Source organism: Orbicella franksi, chromosome 13 (assembly GCF_964199315.1).
Source record: "Orbicella franksi chromosome 13, jaOrbFran1.1, whole genome shotgun sequence".
In the NCBI taxonomy this organism is placed as follows: domain Eukaryota; kingdom Metazoa; phylum Cnidaria; class Anthozoa; order Scleractinia; family Merulinidae; genus Orbicella; species Orbicella franksi.
The window spans coordinates 8594901-8618923 of NC_138157.1; the positions used below are offsets into that span (position 1 = coordinate 8594901).

A 24023-nucleotide genomic window follows, 5' to 3' on the forward strand; every position below is an offset into this window, starting at 1 on the left:
GAATTGTTTCAGAAAATTAATCCTTACTAATTTTTCAAGTTGACTACAGTACGTGTATGACATTAAAATAATATAATTGGAGTATTTGAAGTGTTATGAAACATCCAGTAACAGAGCATCTCTTTTATGGGAACCAAAGCAAAGTAAAACACTCTTTTGTACCATAATTTTCTGCATCTCCAGGTACAAAAATTTTGTCCAGGATACAGTCTATGACAACCTGCATCAAGCAAAGTTAGGAGGAGTGCCAGGCACTTTTCACCTGGTCAAGAGCTTTCTGAAGATTAAACTTCCAACTGTTGTCCAAGGATTAGAGGTACAGCTGTAAATTTTTACCTGCGTATGTGTGTGACACCCAGCCAGTTGAACCTTACAGAGTAATGAACAGGATGAATTCCGGTTCCTCGAAATCATAACAAAATGACACCTAGGTATCCGACAGACATTTTTAAGGACTGCGCTTTAATAGCAGTAACTTCTTTGTCTTTTAAAGATTAACTTCATTTGTAGCTACATTTTTGTACTATTGCGATAGAAAACTGATGTGGCCAGCTATTTCACCTTGGTCTTTTTAGCTCTCCTGATGCCATGGGGCACATGACAGTTCAAACTTGGTCTGGATGTTAGAGAATAACATCCAGACCAAGGTAATCAATCTCATTATTATGTTCATTTTCCTCTCATTGTTTTCATTTTGACTTACCTAATACAGCAACACTCGGAAATGCACAGTAAATCTCAAATGCACATACAACTCTTAATGTCAGCTTTCCTGTTTCACTCACATGGTCACTAAAGGTAAAATTCATGTTGTTGTTGTTAACAGGATGGGGATGTTGATGGTTCCCCATTATGGCCTTTGATTTACTATTGCCTGCGATGTGGGGACCCAAAGGCAGCTTTACAGGCAGTTCAGTATGTGCCGTAAGTAGAAATCATATTGAAGCATTGTGTTAACCATTATGTTATATTATAAAATAATTAAGTCAATTCCAAATCTTTCATCCTTTTACATTAGTATTAAGCAGTGTAGCATTGGTGATCAAAATGTGACAGAATACAACAACATCAGTAACATCCTGTAAGTTTCAGTTACATATTCGGTGTTAAATGTTACTCATTTTGTTATATTCAGACAGCATTTGGGAGAATTCAGAGACTTTTTTGCTGAGTACATGAACAGCAAAGAGAGAAGGTCAGTGATCCAACTACATGTGTATGTTCATCAGAGTACATTTAATGCACAAATCAAGTACAAAATTATTCCATGTTAATTGTGGTCTTTCCAGTTCTCCTGACAATTTGTAACCCAAACACAGCTCAGCCTTATTTTCAGAAGTGAAAAAAAATAACATTTGAATAATAAATTTATTAACCATCAGGTATTTCATCCCACCCTATGGGATTTTCAAACTGGAGCTGCACTCAAAAGAATGTACAGTAATACTACACACAAAATGTCTCAAGATGGAACAATTTTATTTTAGGCATGTGTTAAGTACAATACAGAGTGATGCAATTATGATCATAACATACATTTATTGTGATTATCATTGTCCTCAGACTGAGTCCCAGCTCAGAAAGTAAACTTCGTCTTCAGTACAGGCGATCTATCCGTACCAGCCAAGATCCTTTTAAAAAGTAAGTTGTGCTACTCAACATTTCCACTGAGGAGGAAATGTCAGTTCTTCTTTACTGATTGCAAATTCATTTCCTTGTTAAAGGCTGGCACCGATAATTCTTTGGTACACTAAGTCAACAACACAAAGTCTGATATAATTATTGTCTCTTGCAATATGCATGTAGTTGACACTATTTAGCTGTCTATGTGTTGCAAGGATCACATTTTGTTACTCTTTGAATTGATATTATTTTTCATGTGGTTTTTTTTTTTCGTGATTGGCAGGGCAGTGTACTGTTTGATTGGTCACTGTGATGTGATGCTGGATTCTCATCAGGAAGTTGCTAACAAAACTGAAGATTACTTGTGGTTAAAGGTATGCATGGATACTGTGATACATGTGCACATGTAGAATTTCTAAATGATCTTTTAAAATAAAGTGCGATCAAGTGGACACCTTAGTGACCAGACAAAGTATTCACTGAGGAGGAGTGTCTTCTAATGAGATATTAGAGTGTGCATGAGTGACAAGGTGTCTTTGATTTGATTTTCAACCGTAAGACAGTTACTGTGAAACTATCATGGATTAGCGTTCAAGATCTTGTCCCAGAAAGGTTACACTGACTGTGTACTGATGTCTAGTTAAAATACTGGGACATTTTGATTTGGCTAATGCTGAAAAACCTTGTCTCGTGATCAGTTGATACTTATATGGCCACCTTACTTAAACTTTTTACAGCCGGCTTAACTGCCTGAACAACAGTTCATGTCTCTAGACAATCCAATATAGCCTTGGCAGATTAGTCGATCTGTTATCTGGGGGGGGGGGGGGGGAGGAGTCCATTCATTCCCCCAACCTCAAAAAAAATAATAAAATAAAATTTTAAAAAGCTAAGCGTGATTAACCAATTAAAAATAAGATTAATACAATAATTTCATCTCTTACAGTACATGCACTTTCCTCAAATGTTCTTTCAAAACAGAAAAGAATCCACCATGCCAACTACAAAATCCACTAGCCCTCTCTGCACACTGCCATTGTATATTTTACAAATTTTCTCAATGTTATGATTTTGAAGCTCAATCAAGTGACTGTGGATGATGAAGAAGGAAGCCATGACAGCCTTACATTCCAACAGCTACAGGCCATGTTACTGGAACAGTTTGGTGAGAATTTTTTTTTCTTTTCGTGGCTTTCAACTTCAAGAAATAATCTTGTTACAATTAAGTGCTTTTTTATAAGCTTCATTTGCCAGATATAAAACAGTTTGATTTTTCTATAAGTTATGATTTGGATGTACATGCATGTGGTTGTTGTCTTGTGGCAGGAATTCATTTCTGTGAGTGACTATTTTTTCATATCTTCTTTTATAATATAGATACATGTAGGACCCTGTGCACATTCTGATTGGTCAAAAACCCATGTTTTATCAGAGTATAAAACATAGAAAAAGCGTGTTTTATTCTTTTTCTCCACATTACCTCTGTATGATGAAGCAAATGATGAAGCCTTAACCGTGTATTACATGTACACTGTGATAAAATGCGACGGGCATTTGAGAACAAGGGGGAAATGTTGAAAACACAAGCCGCAGGCGAGTGTTTTCTACATTTCTTGAGTGTTCTCAAATGTCCAGAGTGTTTTTATCACAGTGTAATACACAGCTTAGGCTTTCTTATTTGTTAAATAATTTTTTATGTTTTGTGTATTTTTATTGGTAGGTATATACAGTTTATTTGTAGCTCTTTTCTAAATTGCTGGGTATTTTTTATAGGTGAGGCTCACTTTAACGCATATCAGAAACCTTTGTTGTACTTTCAAGTTCTGTTTTTAACAGGCCAGTTTGAAGCAGTAAGTTAACATCAAACCAGTAATCTCAAATTTATTATGTAATAATTATTTTTATAGTGGACTGTAATTGTAGTTGCAGAATGAGGAAATAAGTAATACTAGATGAGTAATAATAGATGAAAGACAATATTATTTTATTGCAAAATGACTTAAAGAAGTGTAATGCAGTATAACACAAGGAAAATGTCTGAAGTAATTCTGTAAATGATTGTATCTTTTGACAGGCCATCGAGTTCTTATCCCGTGTCGAGACCTTCAGGAGTCATGCTGTGCACTTTGCCATTGCACTTTTTAAGATGCATCTTCTCCTGTTACCAGATTCAATCCAAGCTCAGCTTTGTAAGTACATGTATTTTGTTACTTGTCCTGTTTTGGGGGTTCTTTAGATAGGCAGCCTGCTTTTCTCTATTTCAGTTTTAGTAAGGCTGTGGTCTAAGAGAAATTTCGAGGAGTCCAAAGGTTCTTAACTATGAAATCCTGGGTGCCCAGCACTTAAGCTTATATGAGAAAGTGAGTTTTTCCAGTCATTCAAAGGCAAAAGTTAGTCGCCTGTGGCACCTGGGCACTTCTAGGGTACACCCCTGGTTGTAGCCATATGTTATTTTCCACACATTCAAGACTTTAACAATGCAATGTGCAAATTGGTCATCCTTTTTCTGCTCAGTTTATCATTACTTCTTTGCTGTTTTGTACCTTGATAGACCATTGTTTGATTTTTCTGTGAGTTTGAAGGCCAATTGTTTTTTTTACGTAAAGACTGTACAGTTAACAAATATGGTTGGTATACATGGTAACAGAGCCCCCGTAAGGACCAACCTAAGCTAGTAATATACTACCCACATTCACTGAACACACTTTAGCTTCCTTGATTTACAATGTAGTTCATGACAGTCTGCAATGTGATCTAACAGGTCAAATATGGACCGCATTTGACAAACAGCTGAAACTGTTTGTTATGGTGGCCAATACTTTTAATGATGGTAATGTTTGTGTTCACTACAGTGACACCTTTCTCTGGAGATCCTCCACCCAGTAGAAGATTGAACTTTGCTCGACTGATCATGTCTTATACTCGGAAATTTGAGGTTACAGATCCTCGAGAGGCTCTGCAATATTTTTTCTTGTTGAGGTAGACTGAAGTGAGAATCAAGCTGTTCTTGCTGTTCTTAATATGTACATAATTTAATATTTAATAGACATTTGAGTACGTGTAGCAACCTCTATGCCATAAAACGTCTGGTACATGACTGTACCAATATACATGCACAGGAGAAAGGTTGTCCCACAGCATCATATTTAAGCAAATGCTGAAAGGTATTATGGCTAGTGATAGTTAGCCACTGCTTGATGAAAGTTCGCTGTGTTTCACAGTGAAGGAAGGAGACACCAGGCACTTGGTTAGTCTTTCTATAGCATTTAAGATGGATTCCGCTCAAAGTTTGAGCTTTAAGTGCAAAAATTATTTACTAAAAATCAACTCATAGCAGGGTAACTTTTGGAATACTATCTAAAACAACTCACTTTAATTCACTTCTTTAAGTGACCACACGATTTAAGTCTCGAGCATTCTCAAGAAAGTTAATGTCAAACCTCATAAGAATGCTTAAAGTGTTTGTTGTTGTGTTTTCAACTAGAGCGAAACGTCTGTTTGAAGTGAAATATAGATAACTTCAAGTTCAATTTTCTTTTGTGGGGTCAGCCTGAGAGCTTAAGTCTATAAGTTCTTATTATATCTCTCAGTTAGTGTTTGTGCTGTGATTGGTCAGTTTAACAGGCTGTATTCTACTGTGCAGCCTGCTAAAATTTAAAGCCATTATTGTTGCCAAAATGTTTTGTGATTTATTGCCAAGTTTTCTTAACTTTTTTAGCAAGTAAAAGTTTAAAACTTTCTTTTACTTCTGAAATTGTATATTAAAACCGGCTAATGACGTAAGAGTCATTTAACAACAATTTCAAATTGACTCGTTTTGCTTTCGAGGTGCGTCAGAAATTTGAAGCCATTCCGCATGAGTAGAAATCGTTCCCGAACCCGTCAGACACACGGTAGAGATGTAATAAATATCTTACTAACCTTGTTTTCTTGGTCCATACTGTAAGTTACGGAACCTCGTTTTTCCCCTTCAATTTATGGCCCCACGCTTTGCGCTTGGGCCATAAATTGATGAGGAAAAAACTCGGTTTGTAACTTACAGTACGGCCCGCAAACGCGGTTAGTAAGATGTTTTTCTTAACTGTATTTAAAATAACACCATGCCATGAGGGTTTTTGGTAACTTAATTTTGGCCATTATTGCACGAATGTTCTGCAGAAATCATCTTGAACATTGTGAACTTCAATTAAGCAGTGGTAAACTACATTGTACCTGTCCACTACCCATGATACCTATTAGCGCTGTTGCAGATGCTTTTATACTTCTGTAGTACAACCTTTTCAAAACTGATAATGGCTTGCTGCTACATAAAAAAGCTTTCCAGAAGCATAACACCATTCAAGGTCAGGGAAAAGTCAGGGAGTTTTGTATCAGGTCAGGAAATGTCTAAATGTTCAAAGTCAGTGAAAAGTCAGGTAACTTTATCTTCAGGTTGCTGCAAATTATTTTATTAGATGTTTTCATATAGTGTTCCGGTGGGTGGCAACCCCAATATCATTGACCATATATTGACAAGAGTAACCTGAAGTATGCAGCTATACCTAAGTACTATTTTATGAACATTAGATTAAACTTTGAGAGAAAGTAGGTGGACATTCAGCTCCAAATTATTGATGTTAGAGCTGCAGAAGTAGTTCAGTTATACTTTGAAAGAGAATGGTTGCATTTGACAGATGTTGGTCACAGCTTACCAGTTCTTGATGATATCAGAGTCAAATCTCCCACAAATAAACACCCTCGGGAACTCAAAAGTGTCTGCCAGAAGGTTCCTGTACATGGCCGAGATCATGACTAGGTGTCCATCTAGTGGAAGTAAGCAGGGGTTGAAACTGTAGCCCCTATTAGGCCATATTATTTTATTCATCTTATTGAATTTTAGGGGAATGAATGGCCCACAGGGCGAAGACCTCTTTATGTCTTGTATAAGTGAACTGGTTTTGGAAACTAGAGAAGTAAGTTGGAAAAGGGAGGTTTACTAATTGCTTACTTTATTAATTGACTGACTTACTGACTTACCAACTGACCAACCAACCTACCAAACTACCCACCTGCTAACTGACTGACTGATGATTAGATGGATATGCAGATCAACAGTCATTTGTTTGTTCATTCATTCATTCATTCATTCCCTTTTGTGTTTTTTAAAGTTTGAAATGTTACTTGGCCGCCTAGAACCAGATGGAAAGAGAAAGGTAAGAAAATATGATCATATCACATTAGTGGAAAAAATGGCAGTTTACTTCTCTCTGTAAAATTTCATTTCATTTAAGTTTCATTAATAATCATTGTTCTTTTTGTTTTGTCTTAGCCTGGTTGCATTGACAAGTTTCACAAAGATACACTAAAGATAATTGAGCTTGTGGCCAAAGATTCTGTAGAGAAGGGTCTCTCTGAAGAGGCAGTCAAACTTTATGATCTAGCCAAGGTACATACAATGTGTATTCCTGTTTGTATTTATTCCACCATGATTTCCCCTTTCATCATGGGTTTGGTGCATACTTCTATCACGCAACCTTTATGTATGTTAATATTACAGAATCATGAAAAAGCATTGGTAATCTTGAACAAGCTCTTGAGTCAGGTAAGCTTCTTCACCTCTATTTGCAAAGCTTGCAGCTATCAAATATTAGTTAAGCTTTTTTATTTATAATTTAGACAATACTTTTCCTTAATGTTGTTAACTTCTTTAGCAAGTACAATGTACAATATGCAACTGCAGTGGTATATTCTTTGAACATTTCACCCACTGCCTCCACATGTGGTGAAAATGGTGCTTGTATTGAAACTTCTGGGATAACATGGGTTTAGTAAGATTGGGATTAGACTCATTTCCTCCTGGTCTCTTGCGTGCGGGGCTCCAGTTGTTCAAACGGTGGATAATGTTATCCACCAGATAACACACTATCTGGTGGACAGCATAGTTTGTTTTTTCAATGCTTATCCACTTGATAGCAATTTGTCCGGTGGATAGCATTATCCAGCCTTCAAACAACTGGGTCCAGATTCACAAGTCTCAGGTTAGGACATATCATAAATTTTGTGCCTTCAAAGAAAGCCTCTAGGTACTTAAGATACAGTTATCCTGGCAAGGAGGTTGCAGCAGGTTGATTTGATAATTATTTTTTTCGTGTTCCCTTTTACTCAGGTGGTGTCAACATCCAGTGGTCTCCAGTCTCCAAGAGACAGACTTCAAACCTTGGCGGTGGACTTAGCACAGAGGTGTGTATTTATTTAGTTTGGTTGTAGATAATAATAGCTCTGGGATTTCAAGCCATTTTAATAATAATAATAATAATAATAATAGTAATAATAATAATGATGATAATAATAATAATTTAATAACTTCTAGAGCACTATTTACATTCACTGATCAACAGCGCTTTACGACTTAAAATACTATTATTATATTTTTACTGCAGATTGCCATACTGTTGCCTTCTAACTTTTGTAACACAAACCATAGGACTAACAAATCAGATTGCAAGAATAGTGGGAGTCACACACAGATGTCAATTGTCAGAATACACCATTTCTCAAAATATTGTCTCGTATTAATGCAAAATGAACATGAAAATCACAAACAGTCTTGAAATTTGAACAGCTTTCTGCCCATTATTTTGTGTGATTTGTTTATCCAAGCTCTAAAACTGAGAAATTTGTTTCATTACCTACAGAAAGTCATTGAGTCTATGTCATTGCAATTATCAAAATAATGAATTTTGTGTCATGAGGTGCACATTTATTTCTCCTTTAGATACAGAACTCTGGGTCACACAGCAAGCCAAAGTAGAACAAGCACATTTTTCTTGCTGTTGGATCTGATGCAGTTCTTTGACTTGTATCATGCTGGTCAGTTAGACACTGCTTTGGATGTAAGTGTTACTATAGAACTCTTATTTACAAGGATTTGTATTTGCCTTTATTTTCTATTGTTCTGTACGTTTACACTGGTAACATCAAAGCACTAATACAGCACATTGGCCAGGCAGTTACTGTACATGTAGATCTTGTAATGTCTTTGTAGGCAAGACACAGTTCTGTACTCTTGTAGTGACAGTGTCATTGCCAGTGTTGCAGCTTTTCAGGACAAACTTCATCTTCACCCTTTTTAACAAGCCTACTGTCTGCCATGTAATATATCAAACACGAGAGACTGTTTCATTGGGATATCCAAACACAGAGAAGAGAGTTGAAAATACGACGCACAGTGGAGTACATTTTATTTTTGATGAAATTTGAGGTGACTGGATAGCCATTGAAACACTGTCTCAAATGTTTGATATATCTTCTCAGTCGAAACAAAAACTAAGGAGTAAATGGAGAACTAAAATCGTCAAAATCTATGCTAATTAAGACCAGGTATCCAAACCTCCTTCAGGGTTCCCGGTTGTGATTTTCTTTGTTTTAACTTGATCAATTATGAATGAGTTTGAGAAGTTTGGTTGTGAACATAATATAGATTGACTAAGAGAAACTACATGTATCCCAAGTTAGGAGAGTGGTCATTATTAAATGAAGTCCATTCGCATGGTTAATCTTCATGGCAGGTGATGCATAAGCTGAGACTAGTTCCACTTGGAAGTGAATCAGTGGAGGAGAGAGTGGCCGCCTTTAGACAATACAACGATGAAGTAAGGAATTGAATTATATGCTTCTTTTAAGAGAAACACACTCAGCTCAGATTGTCCATGGCTCTACCATCCTTTTAGTCACCATTCTCTTTAAAGCTCATCTGTTGTTGATGAGTTTAATGAGAAAAATTTGGGAGAGCAAGACAGTGTTGTTTATGGCAAATCTTTGCATGGTACATTTATGCTTAGAAGATCTCTTACTGTTTAGTTACTTGGAAAAGCATGTGCCTTCACTTAATTAATTACATTTCCTTTATTGCATATTTGATACAGATTCGACTAAACTTACCAGATGTGCTTCTGGCAACGATGAACATTCTTTACACAAAGTATCGCAACACAAGGTCTGTAGACTTAATAAAAGGATTATCTTGTTTCATTTGTATCTTTTCTCTTCATTGTTGTAAGACATAGCAAATTGTTCAAATTTTTTTCTGTCCATTTGTTGTCTTCAGAGGGAGTACTCAGAGCCCCTTAATCGACAGACAAAGAGATGATGGTGGCCAAGAAAGGGTAAGGATGTTTGAGCAAAACATTTGTTAGACATGATATAAATAATATGTTTTTGTGATGAACACAGTTACCCACAAATTGAGGGATACCACAAAAATAAAACCTTTTAACTCTTTCACTCCCAGAAGTGATGGATTTGTAAATTCTCCTCACAATGCCAATACATTTTCAAGCAGATGGGTGATAAGAAAAAAGAAATTAATCAACTTTGAGATGTTGTTTTGAGTCACCAGTAAAATTAACACAACTAAATTCAAATGAAATTGTTAGCAGTCAATAAGGAGAATTTGCATTCAGATCTTGCGAACGAAAGGGTCTTAGAAAGGGTCTTAATCTAGAGAAACACCAAAAACAAAGATGTCTAATGGCTTGAGATGGAATGGGTAAGCCAGAGCAGATATTGTTTTGACGAACCATCAAATTTTCTGAGCTAACATCAAAAGCAAAATATAACAGTCACTAAGGGGAAATAGTATTTCAGGACGTCTTAAGTTTCTTCACTGCACCTGCCACAGGTCATGAAAATGCCAAGGAATTATTTCATTCATTGTCTGGTTAAGGAAATTCCACACTGCATTCTCTAGTCAAAGTCGGGATTTCATTCAATCGTTCCTATTAGTGATACATGTAGTGAATGTTCTGGTCGGTGAAAAATTAGGGAAGTTTGGTGTTCTTCACCGATGGGACCATTTGAAAGCTACACAACCAGTAGTCACACTTGCATAGTACTGTGGATCTCTCCTAACCTACTGACTCCTGTGCCGGCCGTAACCGGCCGTGACGAGCGTTGGCCTTTGTTCCACTTCTGACGTCATCACCTTTTACCGAAATTAGCATCATCTATACTCAAGTTCTGTGGGAGGAAAAGATCTTTCCAGTGATACCCAGATCAGAGTGATTGGCTCAATGGAGCCCGAGATATGCACGAAAATGCTCAGAAATTTGAGTGAAAAACTCGGAGCAAAATTTCCTGCAACTACACTTGGCTACTCCATGGTAAAAATTGCCCGTCTCGATGATGCTTTCTCAGAAAGTTTTGAATTGAAAGCAACCCCAGTAGATGGTCAATCTGCCGCAAAAAGATAAGAAAAGGAGAAAAAGGAAAGGCGAAAAAACATTTTAAAAAACCGCCCATGCCCGAGCAAAAATGTCGTAAAATACGGTGCTAGTGGAAAGAAAGGTATACTGTCATGTTGCAAATGCCTTCTTGAGTAGATTAGAGCTAATTTGGCTTATATCCAGGTTGAAAATCTCCAAAATGTCCAAAAATGCGTTTTTGGCAAAAAGCTCCGGGAGTCAATGGGTTAAGTGAACGCCATTGGGGCCAGAAAGTGTTTAGCCGAATGGGTGTCCACTCATCAGAAATAAAAAAAAAAAATGTATTGTTTCTATGAGGCCAAGTATCCGCTTATTGTAGGTGTCAGTTAGCAAAGCTTAACACCTAATTTCTTTTCAGTATCGGGACATTTTGAGGCGCCAAGCCCGAGCCTTGATCACATTCGCGGGATTGATCCCGTACCGTCTTCCCGGAGACACGAACGCACGCCTCGTTCAGATGGAAGTCCTCATGAATTGAAGCATCCTACCAAGCCCCCCTCAGCTAACAAGCTGGTGCCCAGTTTCCTGGCAGTTTTTGAAGCGGGGAATGGTACGTCAAACGTCAACTGTAAGGTAAAATGACGTGAGCGAGTTCAGTCGCCTTCCATTACCGACGGTCCTCTCAGCCCTTTGGAACCAAGAGCATTCATTCTTTTTCTGTTCCATCATAATTTACCTTCCCTGTAAAAAGGATTGATCTGAAACGTGGATAAGCGTGCAAGTATAAATGTTTACGGTACAAGTTCAGTTTATTGCAGACTGAAAACAAAATCGATTACATTTCTCATAGAAAAACAGTTTTGTAATTTTGACGATACTGTACAGTTTGTAGTCTTAATTGAATAAAACGTATATATATGTTCTTGATTGTCTCGTATTGAATAACTTCATCAACCTTGCATTTACATTGGTAGTTAAAAGTTTACACCATCAAGTTTGCGGTCTCGTGGTGACCCAGAGGAAGTTAGTTGGGGCGGAACGAGGTAAACTTGGCAAATATCCTAGCGGCAAGAGTTTTCAAGAACTGTTCCTCCATCCGTTCTTGTAAACTTTTGCTTCTACTCTGCTGTTGCCGCTACGCTAGCCTACGGCCCTGGATGTTTCTTACTTTTCTTATAGTTTGTCGCTGGTCTTCGAGTTGTCACACAACGCTTTTCGCACTCATTGCGTGACAGTGACGACCCCAGTTAATCCGTTAAGGAAACTACAAACTTAAGGATTAGAAATGCTCGCGGCCAAGTTATTTTGCTTTACCTTTTGGGCGATTTTCCGTGCTTTTCTTAAAGCTTGACCGAAATCAAAAATTCTTGTTTTCTCTTGCTATCTCTTTAACTGTACGATAGAAATGTTATGCAAATGATTTTAAAAACCCAGACATTTTTGTCTCTGGTGTTAACATTGACATGATTGTTTTCTGATAAGTAAGTAATGACAGCATCGTGCATAATACACTTATCTGCTTGACGAGTTTTCTTTCTGTAAACTCCTATTATTTTCATACTATCAATGGTCGATCACTTAGCTTGGATGTTATTGCCTTTACGACAGGCAAACGGACTGAAAAAAATCTTTTAACATAAGAGGAGCCCACTATTCGCGAGGTATTCATACTGACGATATTTGGCTCCTTGGCGTTGGGATTGGCGGCTTTCCTTGCGAGCGACTGGCCAATCGTTGTACTGCTTCGTTGTGCATAAATGCCTGGCTTGTATCTCCAGAGATATTTTGATATGGCAGCGTAGCTGATCTCGCGGATCCCAGAGCGAGGTTTACATAGGGAGGCATTCCCACTCTCCGGCTCATTTCCCCATTCGACTTTGGGTAGCTTGAGCCGACTGCGGAAGTAAGATCCCTGGAAAAAGTTGTAGGTCTTTCGTGAGAGGATGGCAAATTGACATAAGGGACGTGAACGCGACCACCTTCAGCTCGTTCTCTTTTCACAGCTTCGGTCAGCTCCATCCATTCATCGTCGGACCAGTTTATTTCTAGAATTGCCTTCCTCAGATTATTTTTGGCCTCCCTTTCCGTCAGCTCCTCGCCGAAGGCGTCTGTGAAATAGTTCTGACAGCTCGGGCATATTTTGTTGAATTCCTCATGGCGTGGTTCTCTATCGTCGCTTTCTCTTCTGCCAGTACCACGACCGCTGTCACTCTGGCAACTATAGCCAAGCGGCCTAACTGATTCAGAATCATTCGCGTTGCTGGCAGGGCGTGTAGGTCCGTCGTTGGGTATCCCATGTCCTTCGCTGGTTTCGCCGCGGCAAGGATCACTGTCTCCGTGTTCCAATGGATTCTGGTATTGCCAGGCTCTGGAGCTTTCTCTAAATCCGAAGTGATGTGGCTCAGGCAACCCCAAAGCTTCTTGATCTTCCGGTGTGTTCGCCGGTGTGAAAGGTAGCGTCTTGTCTGGAATCTGGCTGTCTTGTGTTTCGACCTCTCTTTGATTCTTTGGCCAGTCTTTTCCACCATCGTTAGAGCTCTTTTGTTGGCCATTTGCGAACTCTCTGTTGCTGTCGGATGTAGGGGCCGTTTCCACACCCCTTGGTCGCTGGCTTTCTAGGCGAGATATGTGGACTAGTGCTTTCGTTAATTTCTCTTGTGTTTGCAGGTACTTTGTAATGCTACTCATGCACTCAAAGTCATCATCTCGTGGGCTAGATATTAGAATGTCTTCACACGAAGCTGCGTGTCTCGGTGGAATTTTCATGGATTTGCTTTTTGTTTTCAACACTTGCCCTTTGTCCTTTTTCGCGGACTTGCTCCCATCCTGACGAAACCACCTTGGTTTCCGAGTCAAGGAATGGAAAAAATTCTTCTTTGGGTTGTCTACGTTTGTGCGACTAAATTCCCCTTCGCTATTTCCTTCAGGACTTTTCAATTCTCCTTGTTGAACACTGCCTGCACTTTCGACACTGCTTTGTTGACACCGATACACATTTGAGGGGTAGTCATCAGATAGCTCTTCAGGATAACTGAGGTCGAGGTTTATATTGGTGCTATTTTCCTCGTTCTCGTCGCTTTGTTCAGGGGAGGACCTATCGCACTTCTGCTGCTCTCTTTTTGTAGCTTTTTCGCTGGTTTCTGTGCTGAAATTTTGGCTCAAATCGTTTTCCATGGAAAGCAAAGGCTTCCTCGGCAGGTGGGGTTCATGCACCTCGTCCGCTGTTTGAGATCTGATTCTCGGAAAACTGCGGGACAGTTGACACGGTGTCTGCGTCGGTTGGAAGGACTCAACTAAGCTTTGTTTAGGTCTGCTGTCCGTATTGACTCCTGCTACCAAAGTCAAATTTGCATTTACTTCAACTTCTGGTTCGTAAGCAGCTTTCTCGCTTTCAGATAAATTGTCACCTAAGATGTGCATCTTGGAAGATGAAGTTACGTCAGGCTGCCAAAGTGTGTTTTTGCTGGACTGATCGGGAGGCCAAAATAAGCCTTGATCATGAAGGTCATTCTGTAAACAGTATGTTGGTGCTTCCTGTTTACCGGGTATTTCGAAAGAAGTCCATTTCTTTTCACTTTCCCGCTTACTTTCGTTATCGTGAACTTGATTCTTTTTGGAGGAAACATGACATTGTGTCGCAATCAAGGTCATCTTTGGTGGAAGAGGAGGTGCCTCGTTTTCCGAGAAACTATCTGACTGGATTCCGTCGCATTTAAATGTAGGCTGTTGCTTTTGAGCTGTGGAGTGAAGCCCCAGGCGAAAGAAGTCTTGTTTTTGTGCTCTTGCATCTCCCCTTCCGGTCGTTACAACTCTTTGTTTTCTGGTGAAAGGGAAAGAGACAAACTGTAACATTTCCAAACCGTACCTCTTCACGGGGTCGCTTGTAAAATAAACACAGTCCTCGCTCAACCTGCTGTGCAGGACTTCGTCATTCTCTATTGCGTTCACAAGTTGTTTGTATTCAGCTCCACTGGAAGAGAGAAAGTCCTTCTGAGGCATGAATTGGGCAACAGAAATATCCAAAGTACTCGGTAACATTAAAATGCTGTTCCCTTTACGACGAGAAATTGCGAAAACTGTATCCCCTTCAATTTCGCGCTCGAGGTGAATATTTCCAATTGTATCAATCGGCAATGGTGTACCATGATTGCAAACGTTATCCACCGTAGTTCGCTCCAAAGCCATCACACGCACCTCGACCGGAAGTGCAGATTCTTTTAGAACTTCGTCAATGGAAAAGATTCCATATTTAGAGAGAACCTGAAACTTTCCTTCCACGCTTGCTGGCAAATCGACGTACACGGGATCTTTTAAGCTCACGAGGAGACAACGGACATCACATCCGTTAGAATACGGACGCTCCCGACTTAACTGCAATACGTCTCCAGCGAGAAGGCCGAACGATGTGATATTTTCAAGAACACGGATGTAACGAGAGGGAAGTGCTACCATTGGGTCCAATGTGCTGAACTCCTCACGGGAAGCATCTGGAACCAACATCTCCACTTTCAAGTCGCACGTTCGAGAGAAGCAAAGTCCTCTTCCGTTGCTTACTTTGCGTGCCAATATTTTCTTTTTTCTTTCCACTTTGAAGATGATCAGGACCTCTCCTGTCTCGACGCTTTGATCCGCTGATGTTCCATGAAAACCCTGTCCAACTTTGACAATCTGAGGAAGCTTGGTTCCGTGAAGTGCGATGAAATCGTCAAGTCGATGACAACGCATCTCGCGGCTAATTGTTGTTGGTGCTTTTGCCATTCTTGTTTATTTGTGATGTGCTGTTTCTTGCACACAGTATAACACGATGACCACTAAATGATTTGTTGTTTACAAACTGTTAAAGGCTACCCACTTAAAAGCGTTAAGTTGCTTTTGTTTCGGAGCAATGTAAGTTGTTTTGGTTTCGAAGCCAGTCATGCAGTCCTCGACTGCTTTGTTTTGTCTTTGTACGCAAATCTCTGCCGTGTCTTTATATAGATAGCGCGCTGCGGGGGAGAAGTCAAATTCTGGGAAACTTTAGAGTTTAGGGTCATAAGGAATATGAAAATATTTCTATTGCTGTCTCTGTGGCCATTAGTTGTTATTTGAGTCATTTCAGCAATATTAACGTCTTGAAGACCCTATTCCAAAACTTCAATCCTTTGATTAGCCTACTGAACATAAGTACAAGATTTCTCGTCCGTGGAGTGTGTAGTTTTGATAGATCCCAGAGCTCAGTGCAGCAGTGCAATGGCCGGAAGTGCATTCGATTCCAAGAACCGATGTCATTTATCAATTCAAGTGTAAATGTTTCGTAAGAAGAACAAATTGCCCTTGTTGAATGTTTCTAATTCAAACAAAGGAAATTAAGCTCAAAGAAAAACAAATAAACATTTATTGAAGCGAAAACTCCCAAAGGTCACGCAATTTCTCGTGAACGGGCAATATAAACACTGTCAAGGAATACTGCTGATAAGAATATCAACTAGCGGATGTTATCTTGATGTAACTCGAAATTCTCATAACTGAAATTTCAAAAAATGTAAGGGAATCAGTAAGGAGAATTCGTATGTATTTCGAAATTGTGACCGTGAAGGTTGATAGGTTTGTTTAATTTCCTTCATGAAGAGTGTTCCGCTTTAGGATTTTGAGATAGAAATTGCAATGCACTTGAGTAAGAGAAGTTCAACTATTGCTGATGTTGTTTTTCCTTCTTTTTTTCCCACGCGTGTCTTAGTGCTTTTTATACGGAGTTACACAATAATCTGTTCACAAAGCGAGCGCACGATTGCGCGAGAGCGTAAAACGCGAGAGCGAACTTTGGCGTGCGTTCAAAAGAGTGAAGTGTAGGGGCGTCTGAGATCCCGCGGGTATATTTTTCTCAGTCGTTAGCAGGAAACGTTTGGAACCTTGGGCGTTTATCTTTTTGGGGGATCTACAGGAAAATACACCCTGGGCTATGTCTTAAATTACAAAGAAATCCTGTAGATAGTTCGGCCAGATCAGCTGCCATAATAAACAACGGAACCTGAAACAAAGTTGAAACGGAAGTTGAAACGGAAGTTCAACATTAAATTGATGGCATAATGCAAATTCGAAGTAAAAAACTCTCTCTCTCGGTGTTGTAACTGAACGGGAAATAGAGATAGCACTTCCTTGTGCGGTTCGATTCAACTTCGCGGTAAGAAGCAGAACACGGAAATAGAGAGCAGGCTCTTTCTACAGCCGTTTTTTTACTTTTTGTCTTGGCATGTGTACACTCTCGATCTCTCATATTTTTATGACTACCTAGAGGGTGAGATTGAGTAAACTTTCGTGAACACGATAAGGACATCCCTACTGAGAATACACTTATTTTACTATATTTAGCAGCTTGCTCCACTTGCTTTTGCTTCCACCTTTATGTGTAGTCCTAGACTACTTCCTTAATGTAAACAATTAGAATGTGCAGTTCAGGTGAACCTAGAATGCTAGAACGCGTTTATGAAACGACGAAAAATTCCTGGAGAATAAAAACATGGTAATACTTTTAACACTAACCAATGACAAGAAAAACGCCGATTCCAATGTATTACTAGTAAATACGTAAACCTGGAAATTTGGTTTAAACTGAATAGCACATTCTCAACCAAGACATCTAAGACAAATTTGTCCATCTCAAGATAGCGATAAGCTTTTCTATACAGTGCAAAACACTTTCTTTTTCATTTTTTTGTGGCTAGCTGACAAGCGTTGTGACATGACAATTACGTATTGACAGCAATCATGTACATTTATTGTTTGGTAACTTTCAACTGCCCTATAAAGAAATTACAACTCTTGTATTTTGCTCCATTATTTTAGTCTTCGAACGAAAAATAATAGAAGGTGGCAAGCCCTATAATGCTGTATGTTTCTGCTGTACTAAAGAGATTGAGAATTTTTCGGATAAGTCGCCAAACGATTCCGTAACATTTCAGCACCTATGCCAATGGAATTAAGTCCTGTGCAGTGATATTAATCTGTACATAGTTTTACGGCTGAATCATCTCTTCCACCTGTAATACTGGGGGTCCTCGTATTAATAGGGGCTGATACGAAATGGTTATTTTTATAACGATCATATCATATGCATGCATTACTATCACAAATCGATGGCCGATTTCATCTCCAGGCTCTGTGAGTACAGTTTGTTTTCGTTTTGAGGAAACACTGGACGTTTCGTGACACTCCACTTCCGCTTTAATTGTTATGTTTTCATAATTTGCGGATGTCTTTTTTTTCTGTCATTCTGTGTCACGCAACCAAGAAGCCCGTTTCTTCGGTGGAAGGGGTGGCGGTTCCTCGATACAACCGACAGCGTTTGGAGGACCCTTACAGATAGATTTTTTCATTAGGAAAGTCTCTATTTCGGCAGTGACTGCCTTAAATGTGGCTTGTTGATTTCCTTTTGCCTTAATCATTGCAAGCCCTTTATCGCTCTCCTGCGTGTCGACATTCACGTGAACATTTTCTTCTACATCGTTGGGTTGTCAAGTTGCAGATAGTGTAATGTCAACGTTTCGTCCCTGTGTGTCTCAAACTCCTCAGTGTTGTAGTAAATCGAGTTGATTCCATCATCTTCATCTTCTATGTCATTACCACTTTGTTGTTGCCTTTCCACATTCACGTAATGATCGTGGAACTCTTTTTCACTGGTCACTTTTTCAAATGAATAATCGACTCCTGTTTGTTTGTTAACGTATACTCTGTCGTGACATTCTTCGTAGTCATCGTTGTCGTCTGAATCGTCGAGTTCTTTGACACTGGTGAGAGAGCACTTTTGATGGTAACTCACATTACCAGGGACAACTTTCTTAGGCGCAAATGAAGATAGACTAGGCTTTTTGTTTTCGAAATCCTCTGCTTCAAGCGAAGGTAGACTGGGGTTTTTCTGCATTTCGGTTTCATAATAATCTCCTCCGTTCAACGAGACACGCTCAGGTCTAGTTTTAGCATGGGTGCCTCTTTGGGAATGGTTACAGAACTCTCCAGATGAATCGAGGCGATTATGATTCTCGTCCAAGGAGTCGGCTTTGTCCATATGTGGTGGCGCATGCCTATTGCGATCAGATGTTGGTAGTTGGTGTGTCTGGCTTTCAGCTGTAAGGCTTTGTCCTGTCACGGCGACCTGTTTTTCTAAATCGACTTTTTTCGCAAGAGCTTCACTTAACTGTTTCCTGAGTTTAAGAAAATGTTCGATGTCTGTAAAATCCATCCAGTCCTCATCTCGGCGGCCAGATATTATAATGCCCCTTTGATTCATCGAACAAGTCGCGATCTCCGCCCGGCTTGGTCTTGTATCAGAGGAACCTTGGGTGGTTTTGCTCCTAGGACTCTTCAAGGGGCGTTCGATTTTTGCTTTTTCCTGACTCACTGCATTTTCCTTACTTTGATTTTTTCCCTGCGATGATTCATGTTGTTCTTCTATCTCTTCATAAGGGCAGTCTTCGTCGCTACTTTCCTCTTCAAGATGCTTAATTGCTTCATCTCCATTTTCTCTACCTGCCTTTCGAAGTTGTGAATTCTCCACTTCTTCAGAACCCCCTGTTTCATCAGGCTGAATAAGATCCTCTTTATGGGAATTCTCTCGGCCACTCCGCCTTCCATCCATTTCCATTTTCTCATTGCTTTCCATATCTACATAAGGTCTTCCATTCACCCCTGGGTTTTCCATGTCAATGTAGGCTTTCCTCTCATCTGGTGGGTACATCAAGGATAAGTCAAGATGTCTAACGCTATCTTGTTTAAAAACGTGTCCATCATCCTTCGCGTCGCTGTACAGACCCTCGTCCATAATAGTGTTTGGCCTGAAGGCTTTCTCATCGACTGCTCTCCAGTCAGTCACATCAACTACTAGATACGCCGGAAAACCAAATTGATTAGGTCCTGGACACCTTGGAGGTAGTGGTGGTGGACGTTCTTCCCTCGATACGTCGTCATCTTCTTCATCCTCGATACTCCTTACCCTTAGGAACTCCGGTCTAGGTGGTAATTCAGGGCAGGTGTCCTCGGCGTCATCTCCAGAGAACGGGCCAGTCCATTCAGCAAGATTTCTGTCTTGTGATTGTGCTTGCGTCACACATTTGTTGACGTTTTCTTGGTTCCTTTTCAATGCTGCATTAAGTCGCTTTCTTGGCTTGGGTACTGGTCGACTCTGCTCATTTGCTTGCGTAGTGTCCTTGGGTATTGTCGACCGTGATGTTCCAGTGGATAACTTGGGTGGAAGAACAGGTACTGCGTCTGTGCCTTCGTCCACGGCTTTTCGAGCCTCGGTTCCTAGGGAATTATTAAAACTCTCGTCACTCTCACAATTTTCATAGTCAGCTGCATGTTGTTCAGAAAACCAGCCAGGTTTGGACGCTGATTGGGGACATGACATGGTTAACTTTTTTCTATTTATAGCTGTCTGTTCCGCTGTTTTGGTTTGTTTTGCTTTAGACGATAACTCCACTTTGCGCCCTTTAGTTGGCTGTGGAATTGAAATTGAAGGAGGCTGAAGTGACTCGAAATTAAAACGCCTGACAGGACATACTTTAAAGTAGAAAGAATTACTTGCTATTATGTCGAGTCGTTTTAAAGTTCTTTCACTCGCCGCAAGAGTCTGTCTGCATTCTTTGATCCTCTTGCTTGTATCCGCCGTGACTTTAAATCCGAAACTAACGTTAATGTCCAGTGTTCTCGGGAACAGGTTTAATGATAACGGGTCATCAACTGAAGCTGCGAAGATCATTTCCACTTCGGTTTCGTGCTCTAGATGAATGTTTTCCAAACTTGACAGTGGATTCGAAAGGCATGCACCATTATTGGCGCGAGACGGGAGAACAAATCGAATATTTACTGGTAGTTGATACTGCGCTAGAACCTCTTCTAAGTAGTATTCCCTCGCATCCAAGAGCGGCTGAAATCTCCCCTGTAGTTCCAATGGCAGTGAAACCTCCCTGGAATCATACAAGTCAACTACTTTACATTTCGCGAAGTTCGGAAAAGGCTGGTTGCTCAGCAGTTGAAGTGTAGTCTCTGAAGATATTTGAAGGGATGCAAGGTCTTCGAGAACGCGGAAATACTGTGTCTGATGAGCATTAAACAAATGTCGTACTCTTTTATATTCTCCGTGGTGTTCAAGCGGAAGAAGCTGAACTTTATTTTTCGTATTCCGTGGCACACAGATCTCTTGATTGAGCTGATCAAATGCAATTATCGTGTTCTGCCTCTCAATTTTGTAGATAACGAGTATCTGGTCTCCTTCCAACGTATCCTCAGCGTTGGTTCCACAAAAGCCTTCCACAACCTTAACTGTGCATGGGAGTCTTGAGCCATGGCGCTGAAGAAATGCTTCGAGGTCCACCGGAGTGCTGGCGTCCCTTGTAGAGTCCATACTTCAATATCTAGTAAATTGTTTGTGAGCTAAGACATTGCCGGACGTTTTAGGCTCCAGCGATCATCTGATCATGATAAGAACAATAGAGAACTGTCTAATACAAAAAAGGAAGTCGGGTGAACTGAAAGGTCACGCTTGTGGTGGGAAATCGCATAAATTAGATACAGAAAACAGAAATGACTGCGCCGGTTGAGCTGCTTGTGAATTGTTTAGAATTCAACATGAGTGGTTTGGTTACAGCGTTGCTTTCACTACCAGCTAGATGTTACCGCTACTTGCGATGATGATTTAATCATCTCGAGCAGGAAGCAGGGTGTGGTTATCGCCATCTAGTAGAGTGGGTGTTTAGTCTGCACGTATCCGTAATTTTTACCCTTGTGCGTCATATCCCGAAACTCGATCACAGTTGAATAACATCTTAAACGCGAATAAAGCTGTTCTAACCGGCGGAAATTTGGTCAATAAATGTAATACCCATTGAGACTAATCTCGCTGATCAGTTTAGCTGGACATAGTACGGTGGAGAAACAATTGCAAGTTAATACTTCTGTCTATTTTTGTAATAGATACTTGACAAAATGCCAAAACTTTTAGGCTGTGAGGGCGGCTGTGACACAGGCTTCAAAAATTTCTTTTTGTCTCGTTTTAATAGGTGGGATATGGAGTCACCAAGGCATGGGTAACTTAGGCTTCAACTGGTTCATATTGCATCCTGTATCACAGCGATAACGGTTTCCCAAGACCGCCAAGTTTGTTGTTTTTTGAAAGGCTGCGTAGCTTGCGGCTCCCCTCGCTGCATGATCATGGCAAAAAAATGTTGTCAAGGCAGCAAAAACAAGGAGAAAAGCTGGAGGATTACTTGAGCTATCGCGTGACATTGTAGCCAAAGCGTACAAAACACACCCTTGATGGCGGACACTGATCTTCAAAAACACTTGAAGATGTCAAGTTTAGGCTTATTTGTCAAGGAACAGCATTTCAGTCTATTTATGTAACCTTGCGAAAAGGTGTCAAGCTATATTGGGTTGTTTTCACTCTTCAGGTGAATTTCTCGAATTCTATTCACGCTAAAGGAGGGCCCTGAAGGGGGGGAGGCTGAAATCCCGTTTTCGAGCCGACAATTTGCCCAAATCCCATTTCTCAGCGTAGGGCAGGCCCAAATTTCCAATTTTGTGATTACCAGTCCCAGTGATCCAGTGAAAAATACGCGAATCCCAGTTCCATCTAACCAGTTTAGGCCTGTTCTAAAACACTTCCTGGGATCAAGTAATCGGCTGCGTTGTTTTGGCTATAAATATAACGAGTCAAAATAACCTTCGTACCCAAAAGCTCGTATCGGAAATATTTCGTGAATGGTTAAGTGGTCTGTCAAACAACAAAATATAGCGGATTCCTTTTGCAAAACTTATTAATTCTGTATTCGTCCTGGGTTCGAAGAAATACAGGTCAAAACATGGGAGTCCGTGACATTGTTTTACTCTGGGATTGTTTCACTCTCTTTAGAAGAAGTTCTTTGAACCCCATTTACACGGCTAAAAAGTCGAAACGGCAAGTAAAACTTTATTGAGGCACGACACCCCGAATTTTCAACGTGCAAATTTATCAGTCCCAACAGTGCATAACTGAACTTTTAGGGGCCGAGGTAGTCTGGGCACTGACAATCGAGGCATCGTGCCAAAAATCAAGTTTGTGTAAAAATTCCGTTTATTATCAATCGTGTTCGAAGATCAGGCAGGAACAAGGGAAGGAGAAGCAGGATTTAATAGTCTTATTTGGCAACTTCGTTTCGCTGCCAAAAGAAAAATGTAATTTAACTCGCAGTAGATTGTTCAGTCATTAAAAAAGCTATAACTTGTGCGAAGAAAAGAGAAGATCTCTATTCCGAACACTTGCCGTATTTCCGCTTTCAACCATTTTGAAAGTTGTGCCGTTCTGAGACTTCTGACGTACCTCGAATAATACAATTTTAGCCCCCGTTCGATGACAAGCTGTCGTCAATCTAAGAATGAGCACAAACGTGAAACGTCGTTGGGCGTTTCTCGGAGCTGGTAGGCATTCCCTCTCGTGACCGGAATGGGAAATACTCTTTGTTTGTAGGGGATCGGGAACGTTTGCGCGCAGGCTATTCCAAGCCATGATGTTGTGATTATGGCCCTGACCCAAGAACAAATGTGAAACACGTGACAAATGACGTGCGCTATAGCTGCAAATAGCCATTATTTTTTGTGTTTTTCTCCGAATGTCGCCAATTTATTAAAGATTTCGATCTGTTTCGTTCGTGTATCGTCAGCGATTCTTTTCGTTTCGAGAATATTTCACATTTTGCACTTTTAAGCGCAATGAACAATACTGCTTAAGCACTTCCCGCGGGGAAAATACCGATGAAAAAGTCGGGCCCAACAGGAGAACAAGCTTCTCCTTTGGGGTGTGTAAATGGAAAGTGTCGTGCTGAAATGATTTGGGCACAGTGACGAAATTTAATTGAGGTGCCGTGTCAATATTTTAGACCGTGAAAATGGGAATCCACTTTCTGTACATCAAGTTCAAATATGTAGTACTCCTTTCTAAAAAAAGTGGAAATATCTCAGCACTTATGCCTTCCTACTAAGACAAAAATAATGCAATAAACCTCGTTCGTTGTTGGTCGTGAATTTGACTCGTTTTCTCGAGCCCAGCTAAGACTGCATGCGTGATACGTACAATTCCGGCCTTCACAGGAAACTGATCGAAACTGAGATATTGGGTCTGCTGGGAGATGTCTACGAGTAGGTTAGTTGACGGCTATGTGTTCTCGCAACTTTGAAGCTTATGAAGTGCGGTTGTAACTCCCTCTTTACTCT

At 40.1% G+C, this 24023-nt stretch overlaps 1 protein-coding gene and 1 pseudogene across 1 annotated transcript in view; one reads left to right on the forward strand and one right to left on the reverse strand.

Annotated features, from left to right (window-relative positions):
* The window catches only part of LOC145465150 (nuclear pore complex protein Nup93-like), an 18065-nt gene extending 6335 nt beyond the window's left edge, over positions 1 to 11730 (forward strand). The window contains exons 9-27 of the mRNA XM_081448921.1: positions 184 to 316; positions 827 to 924; positions 1136 to 1195; positions 1564 to 1641; positions 1907 to 1997; positions 2701 to 2788; positions 3397 to 3473; positions 3698 to 3812; positions 4476 to 4602; positions 6503 to 6575; positions 6771 to 6815; positions 6932 to 7048; positions 7160 to 7204; positions 7769 to 7842; positions 8378 to 8495; positions 9171 to 9254; positions 9528 to 9598; positions 9710 to 9767; positions 11224 to 11730. Of these exons, the coding sequence (XP_081305047.1) occupies positions 184 to 316; positions 827 to 924; positions 1136 to 1195; positions 1564 to 1641; positions 1907 to 1997; positions 2701 to 2788; positions 3397 to 3473; positions 3698 to 3812; positions 4476 to 4602; positions 6503 to 6575; positions 6771 to 6815; positions 6932 to 7048; positions 7160 to 7204; positions 7769 to 7842; positions 8378 to 8495; positions 9171 to 9254; positions 9528 to 9598; positions 9710 to 9767; positions 11224 to 11343 (1672 nt within the window). The 3' untranslated portion in view covers positions 11344 to 11730. The remainder of the gene's footprint in view (positions 1 to 183; positions 317 to 826; positions 925 to 1135; positions 1196 to 1563; positions 1642 to 1906; positions 1998 to 2700; positions 2789 to 3396; positions 3474 to 3697; positions 3813 to 4475; positions 4603 to 6502; positions 6576 to 6770; positions 6816 to 6931; positions 7049 to 7159; positions 7205 to 7768; positions 7843 to 8377; positions 8496 to 9170; positions 9255 to 9527; positions 9599 to 9709; positions 9768 to 11223) is intronic.
* Positions 11731 to 17499: 5769 nt separating this feature from the next.
* Positions 17500 to 23748, reverse strand: LOC145465149 (uncharacterized; annotated as a pseudogene).
* Positions 23749 to 24023: the final 275 nt, after the last annotated feature.